The sequence below is a fragment of the Rhamphochromis longiceps genome, linkage group LG3 (assembly GCF_057381845.1).
Source record: "Rhamphochromis longiceps isolate RC_006_pf linkage group LG3, R_longiceps_female_GT1.1, whole genome shotgun sequence".
NCBI classification, from domain to species: domain Eukaryota; kingdom Metazoa; phylum Chordata; class Actinopteri; order Cichliformes; family Cichlidae; genus Rhamphochromis; species Rhamphochromis longiceps.
In genome coordinates, this window is record NC_140559.1 from 16,504,724 (window position 1) to 16,514,748 (window position 10,025).

At 42.1% G+C, this 10,025-nt stretch overlaps 1 protein-coding gene across 2 annotated transcripts; it reads right to left on the reverse strand.

Moving 5' to 3' along the window:
* Positions 1-4,359: 4,359 nt before the first annotated feature.
* LOC146673175 (complement C1q-like protein 2) lies at positions 4,360-7,447 on the reverse strand. Of its 2 annotated transcripts, none has more exons than XM_085401988.1 (3): positions 7,243-7,447; positions 4,873-5,004; positions 4,360-4,775 (listed from the first exon to the last, which is right to left on the reverse strand). In XM_085401988.1, exons 1-3 carry the CDS (start codon positions 7,445-7,447, stop codon positions 4,492-4,494), a joined length of 621 nt encoding a protein of 206 aa, XP_085258114.1. In that variant the 3' UTR covers positions 4,360-4,491. The 2 variants fall into 2 exon arrangements, with proteins under 2 accessions (XP_085258114.1, XP_085258115.1); XM_085401989.1 differs by lacking the exon at positions 7,243-7,447 and adding an exon at positions 5,344-5,563.
* Between the last annotated feature and the right edge of the window lie 2,578 nt (positions 7,448-10,025).

The following is a 10,025-nucleotide window of genomic DNA, read 5'->3' on the forward strand; positions in this document are numbered from 1 at the left end:
CACAACACACGTACCTTAGCAGCCAGACATAAGAGACATGTTTTGGTAAAAAGAGGGACCCAGGGTATACATGCATATGACCCCTGGTTAAACTCTCCGACTAGGATAGACTCCATAGGAGTGCCTAGGGGAGTTCCAAACGAGTATAAGCTGGCAGACCCACTAGCTTCAGGGTTTGAAAGTATATTCCTTGGGATAATGCTTAATAAAAATTATGACCGCATTAACTACGTTCATTACAACTTGCTGAGACTCTCTAGCCTTACCAGGGACGCCATGGAACAACAATACTGCCCCAGATGGCTCAGTAACCCGAGCTCTGGAGGGCCGGAAAATTTGTCTAAAACGATGCATGAGCACTCAGGTATTGAAAAAACCGCTGGCATTCTGGATGACATCCGTGTTTGGTCAATGGAAAGATGTGGCTATATCAGTGATGTGTTCATTGGCTGTATTTTTGGGAATATTGGTCATCGCTGGTTGTTGTATCATTCCTTGTGTCAGAGGATTGTTGGTAAAGATAGTGGCAAGGGTTACGAACCCTGGCTGGGTTGAGGGCATCTACCAGATGAACCTGGAACCCATAGAGTGGGGCAGGGAGTGATACAACATGGAGTATGGTGACATTCCTGTTGGAATGTCAAAAGAGGGAATGTTGGGATTCAGAGATTCTTTTATTGATACCATATAATTTGCCTTATGAAGAATGTATTACAGTTTTTTCTGAATGCTTAAACCCTAACTGTGATTCCTGTAGCACAATCTCTAAAACTATTCAGACTTATAGCAAAACCACTCACTGAGTTTGCAAAACTAAAAGCACAAAAACTGCTTTGCACTCAGTTTGCAATTTTGTAACACACACTTTGCAAAACTGTAGGCACAATTCACTGCACAACACTCAATTACCAAATTTCCAACACACTCCTAGCAAAAGTATACACATGTATGGCTATCATTAACACTAATTTGCCAACTGTCTGGCACACTTTCACATGTGAAAACTTTCTTAGATAATTAGTTCACTTTGCAATCAGCCTAAGCACTATAATACAGGTAAGCTGTGTGTGCGGAGTACAATGGAGGGAGCAGAAAGAGTGAGAAGTAGAGGAGGCCGAGGAAGAGGACGTGGAGGTGAAGAAGTAGGATGAAGAGGACGACAAGGACAAGGAGGAGCAAGAGGAAGACGAGGAGGGGGGAGAGGAAGATGAGGAGGGGGGAGAGGAAGGGTAGGAAGAGTAAGAAATAGAATTGCTGATGACATCAGAGCTACAATAGTGGACCATGTAATCAACCGTGGAATGACCCTGAGGGTAGCTGGCCAACGGGTCCAGCCTAACTCGAGCCGCTACACTGTAGCAAGCATCATAAGGACATCTTGAAATGAGAATCGGTTAGTACAGTCACTTTGCACAAAGATTTGTACCACTGCCATATGCCAATGAGAAACACACCAATACCATTGATGTAAAAATACTGAAATTGTACTTTACAGAATTGCTAGATGACCAGATGCTGGGGCAGAGGAAGCATGTTCACTGCAGACCAAGTAACCCATATAGTCATTATGGCGATTGCAAATAATCCTATACTTGGAAATAAACACTTGTGTTTGTTTTGATGTGTTTGAATAAACACCAGTACTTGAAGTTTGGATCCCTCTATGCTTATGGATCTATGACAGAAGTATGAGCTCAAACTGACATAGCCTACCTTGTGCACAGAGAAAGCAAAAGCCAGATGTGTTTTGTATTCATACCATCAGTGTGCAGTTGGCGCATTGTGTGCTTAGTAGATGATGGCTTGTGTGTACTGTTTGATACGGAAACACCATTTTTACGAAGGTGTGAAGAGTTAATCTAGCTGTGTTTGCTTTTGCAAGAGAACTACAATGTTTTGATGATTGGGTGACAGGTTTTCTTATTTGTGTGAAGAGTTTTGCAAAATTAGCCAATAGTTACAAAAAATGTGCTTAAGCATTCAGAAAAAACTGTAATAACATGTTTCACAGTATCATTTATCAGTAATATTTCCTACAGGGTTTATATTGCATTGAATATGTCTGTCATTACATTGACCTTTCTACTTTTACAGGTTGAGTTCATTTTATACACAATGCATGAATGTGCTTGGTTAAGAGTTGATGTTCCATTCTAGAAGGTCTAAAGCTTCGCTGGCGTGACTGTCCAGGTGATACATGCTGAGGGAAGATGAGAACATAGCAGGTTAATTGCATGCATGCTTACAATACACATATTAATCTAGTGGCAGGTTTGAGTGAAGGCCTAAGCGTCTTCTTCTTCAGTTTGAGACTGGCTGCAAAGTACTCTACTTAGTGATTAATGACGAGGGTCCAATTATTAGCTCTTAGAGATGCTAAGACCTGAAGTTATTACCTTAAAAGGCAAGTAATGAAGAAAGGAGAAGTTATATGTCGGTGTAAGGTTATATGTACGTGATGTACCCTTGTCTGCACGGGTTGAACTTTTGCCCGTCTGTCACCATGTATTTTTGAACTGTATTGACGTAGGTGTGATATTTTGTCCTATAAAACCAGAACTCAATGTATTCTTGTCAGAGCAACACATTCCGTATGCTGATGGTTGGTTGTTCTCCTGTGACAATAAAACTCATCGTTTGATTGCACTTTTCCAGAGCCTCTGTCGTTTGTTGTCTGGTCTAAAGTTGATTGATCTCGCAACACTGTTATGAGGATATGAGGCGTAGTTTCAAGAAATGTGTTTTAGCAATCGAGAAAAACTGTAATAGAATAGCTTGTAGCTCTGTGTGTCCAGCAGGGGGCAGAACACCTCCAAACTGTGCCAGCAGCTCTCACTGTGAGCTCAGACGTTTGTGGACACTCAGTTTGTTTGAACATAGTAAATAATCAGAGCTTCTCACACTGTTTATGGGGACACCACCTGCCCGAGGGTGTACTGTGTCAGAGAGGTGGTGTATGGTGCTGGGTGTAGTCTCTCTGCTGGTTCACAGTTTTTACTGAGGAGCTGTGTTCATGTCAGGAAGGTTTCGTCTGATCACTGTGGTGCAGTTTGGTTTACTCTGTTTCTGAGTGTTTGTAGGATCAGTCTCTGCAGGTCACCTGATACCTGGCAGTGAAGTGTTTATGAATCAGCTCCGTCAGATTTAATCCAACAGAATAACATGTAAAACACTCCAGGGCTTTTACTCTGAAACTTTCTCCAGAGCTGTCTGGAGTTTTCTTACATTAAAATATTCTGGGATTACCAGACTGTCCACATCATGTGTCCTACCAAAACTTTCATCCACAAATATACCCTGACATTAAACCCAAATAGATCTGAGAGCGAGTCATTAGTATCAGTACTGTGTGTGTGTGTGTGTGTGTGTGTGTGTGTGTGTGTGTGTGTGTGTGTGTGTGTGTGTGTGTGTGTGTGAGAGAGAGAGAGAGAGAGAGATATTCAGGTAACTTACTGGGTTGCTGCACATGCTCACACCTTTTCAGCACAACAGGTGCAGTTTGGTGTTTTACTGCCTCCTGCTGGAACAATGATGGCAGCTCTCAAGACTTTATTGGTTATTGTCATTTCGTGTTACACAGCCTGAAACGAAATACTGTTCCTCAGCAGCCTCTACAGTGCAATAACCAATATATTTTAAAAAGAATAAATACAGTTTAAAGGGAATAAGTTTAAAAAAGAGCAGCAAAAAAGGCATAAATAGCTTAAAATCTAAGTTCTAAAAAAACCTCCAGTTTTTATTAATATTTTATTATTTATCAAATTATTATAAACTAAAAATATTTTTTACGTGATAAACGACTTCAGTGCTTCGTCCATGACCTCCTGAAGGTAAAGGGCCCAAAGAGCCAATCAGCAGCTCTGAAACAGGAAACATGACTCATGGAGAAGTTCACAACAGTTTCAGCTGCCAATTGTACTCATCGCCATGGAGACTGTCTCCATGGTGGAGGCAGAGTGACAGTGTTGTAGATGCTGCATTTTGAAGCCTCAGTGTTTATATTTTTGTTCACAGCCATGTAGACAGAGAGGCAGAGAGAGACAGTGCTGTCACTGAGCTACATGTGTCAGAGCTCAGATGAGGCCCACACATGTGTGTTATCTGTTGTAGCTACACACAGTTAAGATATGGAACATGTGTGTAACCAACTTTCATAGGTTTTAATATCCTGATGTTGACAATTGATGCAAATACAATAAAATAATAACTACACATGTTATGTGTTAGTCTTTAATACAGCTCTCCAACACACACACAGCAAATAAATAATCAGTCACTTTGATTTTTTTAAAATCAAATTTATCATTATTTTACTAACAGATTTGCAAATCGTTACATAAAAATATTATTAACTGCTTTTAGAAGTAGAAATGATTTATGAGGTTTTAGATATTTAAGATAACTAGATTGCCACCTATTGAATTAATGCACATTTTAAAACATCAGAAGCTGGTGGATAATAGAAGACAACTTAAGGAAGCGTTTCCCTTTTTACATGGTGAAAAGAAGATGACCACTGAAGGTGGAATGGTGAAAATGATTGTCATATATTTTAAAATTAACCCAGAGACATAAAAACACCTGATCTCCAGTCTCTAGACGCAGTGAGGCTCCATTAGAAGCTGTTCCGAAATGTGAGGCCTGACGCTCCCACGCTGAAAAAATGCGTTCTCCATTCTTAAACAACACAACAGCTACACCATAAACAGGATCTCCAGGTCCACATACGTACCACTCAAAGTGGTAGGCTCCTCTCACTGGTGCAGTGAAAATACCTGTGGGACATTTGTTAAGTGGAAAATCAGATGTTCGAACATCGTGAACATCAGTCTGACATCAACATAGCTGAGAAGTGACATTCAGTCTTATTACCTGTGTGTGGGTTGTAGGCATTTCCAGTGTTTGTGACAAGATGTTTAAAGACAAGCGTAGTGTGTGTGTTAAATGGGCCAGTAATTCCACCACCTTCAGCCAGTAAAGAAGCTGAAAAAGCCACCTGTTTGACTAAGAAAGAGAGAAATGTCATAAATTTAACATTTTTGCTGCGGTGTCCCCCCCTCCCCAAAAGACGAAATGAAAAAGTTTTAGTGAAAGCATTTGATAGATTTCATTCTTACAGAAGCCAAAACCAACTAAGAACAGCTGCAGTGTGGTAGCTGTCCACAGACAATTTGGAGGAGGAGTGCTGAAATAAATACATTTAAAGAAAAGGTTGTAGATATGTTTTGCCACACAGTGTGTAGCAGTCTTCTTGGTAACTGGATTGCAGCCTTAATACACAAAAAAATACACAGATATTTTAAGATGAAAATAATCAGAGCCATGCTGACTTCATCACATTACCTAGTAGCTGTTGATTAAGATTTTCAATTGCAGTCCTCTGCTTATCCACTTCCTCCAACTTTGCTGCATTGTCTGAAAAAGAAAGTTTAAAAAATAACATTCTCTAAAAATGTATAAATACCCTGTGTGTGTGTTAGGAGTTTTAATTATTGTTCTAACTACAGAGTGCTACTGAGGATATCGTCGGGTGGTGGAAGAAATAGTTCGAGGACCTCCTTAATCCCACTGACATGTGGGATTGAGGGAGATGAGTCTGTGGACAAGGAGGATGGCTCGTCTATCACCGGGGGCGGGGTCACTGAGGCAGTTACACAGCTCCTTGGTGGCAAGGCCCCTGGGGTGCATGAGGTTCGTCCTGAGTTCTTGAAGGGTCTGAATGTTGTTGAGCTGTCTTGGTTGACATGCGTCTAAAATGTTGACCTTCAACAGGTCCTGGCATCCAGCTCCCACTGGAGCAGTATGCAGCCATGGTCCTCAGTGGAAAAGGGTAGAGCGCCCACTCCGTGTCAAGGACGTGTTCCTGCACAAAGTGGAGGAGTTTAACTATCTCAGGATCTTGTTTAAGAGTGAGGAGAGTGGGAGATCAACAGACAGATTGGTGCTGTGGCTGCAGTGATGTGGACACTGTATCGGTCCATCATGGTGAAGAGACAGCTGAGTGAAAAAGTAAAGCTCTTTCCTATCCAACACGTTGCAACACGTTCTCACTCCCAAAGCGTAACATTTTACGCTAGGTGACAAATCGTCAACATATTACGTTTTTGGCTACCCACCACGTTCCTAAATGACGACCTCGGAAAAAAGAGGAAATATGAGAACCGTCTGGACTCCATCTACACGTTTTCGCTCTTTTTCTTCAAATCGCTTAGAAACACGTTATTTAACATCATTATAATCCTGGTTAAGGTCAGGAATAAGGTTATGGTCAGGGCTAGGGATAAGGTTAGGTTTACGGCTGGAATACAGGGCTGGAACGTCTATTACCGCGGGAGCGTCATTGCACTGGATTCCAGCCATAACCCGCCGTGTACCATAAGAACGCCGAAGGTCTCCTTTCGCGTTCCTCAGGAACGCCGCGGGACGTGACAAAACGTCGACATGTTACGCCTCGGGAGTGAGAACGGGCTGTCCTATCAGTTTGTCCCCACCTTCACCTATGGTCACGAGCTTTGGGTAATAACCAAAAGAATCAGATTCTGGATAACAACAGTGGAAAAGAGCTTTCTCAAGCCTGGGAATGCCTTGGTGTTCCCCCGGATGAGCTGCAGGTGGAGGGGAATGTCTAGGCTTCTGTGCTTAAGCTGCCGCCCCTGCGACCCAGCCTTGGATAAGTGGAAGATGTATGGTTGGGTTGAAACTACCCTTAGATAAATTATACTTTGCACAAATTAGTACATATTACATTTTCCCCACTGAACCCATAAAAAGCACAAATTTTGATGATTTCATATACTTTAACCTATAATTATTAATCTCACACATTGGAATAAATGAACTCTAACAAATAATAATGAATCACTAATATTCTGTTATACAATGAAACATGTGTACATACAGTACCTTGTTGTTGCTGTTTAAGCTTGTCAATTTCAGACCTCTGTCTCTGAAGTTCAACGTTCTGCATTTCCAGGTCTTTCAGTTTTGCGACATGGTCTGACAGAAAAGAACATAAATAAGTCAATATGAATTTTATTTATCTGCATCATTTGAATCCCTTTTCATTTTTCGTAGGCTAGATTATTGAATAAATAATGAATAAATAATAAAAATAAAAAGATTAATGAGAAACGTTAGTGATAGATTCATGAAGTGACATTGATATCTCTGTAACGCAACAGGGGCTCATATGAAGGTTTCCTCATGCTGTCATTTTTCTCACTACCTGACATCATACTCTACCTTTATTCTCTTGTTTTAAGGTCCTGATTTCCACTTTCTGTTCAGCCACTGAGGCAGTCAGCTCTCTGAGCACAGCATGGATTTCCTGTGGACAGGGTTGCTGGTTTGAAATCTGCTGGTCAAGAATTTCATTATCTGCCTCTGTCTGATTTGTGGAAACAGAGCAGACCAGAAGCAACAGCAAGAACTTCAGCGTGATCTCCATTCTGTCAGTGAAAACTCAACAGTATCTGTGTGTCATCTGCAAACCTGACTGACTTTTATATTACACAGTACAGAGGGGAGGTCACTGTAGCATTAGATTCAACCTTATCCCTCAGTATGATAACTGAGGGCATAAGTAATTCTAGTGAATCAGTGACTAATGTAATCTTTATGACTTCAGATGCAGTACAAGGAGAAGAACAAGTGAGTATCAATGATTGTCAACTGATAGTAAAACATGAGCATGTGTGTTTCCACCAACTGACCAGAGCTTAGAGGACAAATATCAAAATGTGTGCTCAGATACAGATGTTTAAGCAGCTGTGAAAGAACATATCTGGAAGTTTTTGGCACTGAGGAAGTAATTGCCTTTGATTATGGAATTCCTCTAATAACTCAGAGCAAAAATACTCTAAACGACCTGCACCTGTGTGTAATCTAATGTCAGTACAAATACAGCTGCTCTGTGACGGCAAGAGAATATTGGGAGCAACAACACCATGAAGTCCAAAGAACACACCAGACAGGTCAGGGATAAAGTTATTGAGAAATTTAAAGCAGGCTTAGGCTACAAAAAGATTTCCCAAGCCTTGAACATCCCACGGAGCACTGTTCAAGCCATCATTCAGAAATGGAAGGAGTATGGCACAACTGTAAACCTACCAAGACAAGGCCGTCCACCTAAACTCACAGGCCGAACAAGGAGAGCGCTGATCAGAAATGCAGCCAAGAGGCCCATGGTGACTCTGGACGAGCTGCAGAGATCTACAGCTCAGGTGGGGGAATCTCTCCATGGGACAACTATTAGTCGTGCACTGCACAAAGTTGGCCTTTATGGAAGAGTGGCAAGAAGAAAGCCATTGTTAACAGAAAACCATAAGAAGTCCAGTTTGCAGTTTGCCACAAGCCACGTGGGGGACACAGCAAACATGTGGAAGAAGGTGCTCTGGTCAGATGAGACCAAAATGCAAAACGCTATGTGTGGCAGAAAACTAACCCTGCACATCACTCTGAACACACCATCCCCACTGTCAAATATGGTGGTGGCAGCATCATGCTCTGGGGGTGCTTCTCTTCAGCAGGGACAGGGAAGCTGGTCAGAGTTGATGGGAAGATGGATGGAGCCAAATACAGGGCAACCTAGGAAGAAAACCTCTTGAAGTCTGCAAAAGACTTGAGACTGGGGCGGAGGTTCACCTTCCAGCAGGACAACGACCCCAAACATAAATCCAGGGCAACAATGGAAAGGTGTAAAACAAAACATATCCATGTGTTAGACTGGCCCAGTCGAAGTCCAGATCTAAATCCAATCGAGAATCTGTGGCAAGATCTGAAAACTGCTGATCACAAACCCTGTCCATCTAATCTGACTGGCATACTGACTGGCAATATGATGTAATCTGATCAAGGCATACATGGAACACCATAACCAAGTGGCCGGCATAGTGTACAGGAACATCTTTGCTGAGTATAACCTGTAAGTCCCGAGGTCAAAATGGGAGATGCCCCCAAGGGTGGTGGAGAATGACCGAGCTAAGATCCTGTGGGACTTCCAGATACAGACGGACAAAATGGTGGTGACTAACCAACCGGACATAGTGGTGGTAGACAAACAGAAGAAGACGGCCATAGCGGTTCCGAATGACAGCAATATCAGGAAGAAGGAACACGAGAAGCTGGAGAAATACCAAGGGCTCAGAGAAGAGCTCGAGAGGATGTGGAGGGTGAAGGTAACGGTGGTCCCCGTGGTAATCGGAGCACTAGGTGCGGTGACTCCCAAGCTAGGCGAGTGGCTCCAGCAGATCCCGGGAATAACATCGGAGATCTCTGTCCAGAAGAGCGCAGTCCTGGGAACAGCTAAGATACTGCGCAGGACCCTCAAGCTCCCAGGCCTCTGGTAGAGGACCCGAGCTTGAAGGATGAACCGCGCCACTTCCCCGATCACCTCATATGTGTATGTAAGTCTTCTGTCTCCCTTTGTTCATTGTTGCTTTGTCTGTGTTCCCATGTCCTCATAGTCATAGAGTCATAATGTGTGTCATAGTGCCCTCATAGTTATCACAGTATGTCATAGTTGTTCATAGGTTTCTTAGTTCTCCTGTCACCAGCCAAATAAAGGCTCGCTTTTGGTTTCAAGTTCCATCTCTCTGCCTATGTCTGTTCGTGGGTCCTCTACATACACTCCACAACCGAGACAGGAGAGGAACCTGATAACAGCTGAACAATCTTTTGTTCACACGTAAAATAGGTGTGAAAGGCAAAATTATAAATTGTTTCTAAAAATAATTAAATAAAGCTGTTTTATTAAATTAATATATACATAATGCAAATGTGCTCATAAATGAGTTGACTCTGTGTTTTCAGAGTTAACAGATTCATTCAGCGTTATTGTCTGGATCTGAAATATTGCAGGTACACGCAGAGTGCAGAGGATTTTTAGCCGCATGCTTACACATACACTGATAATTGTTTTCTATAAGTCTCTGGGTCAGGAAGTCCAAACATGATGTCCTGAACTGGGCCTTAGAATACGATGAAGGATAGCATTAGATAATCAAGGCTATACAGGATGTGTTTTT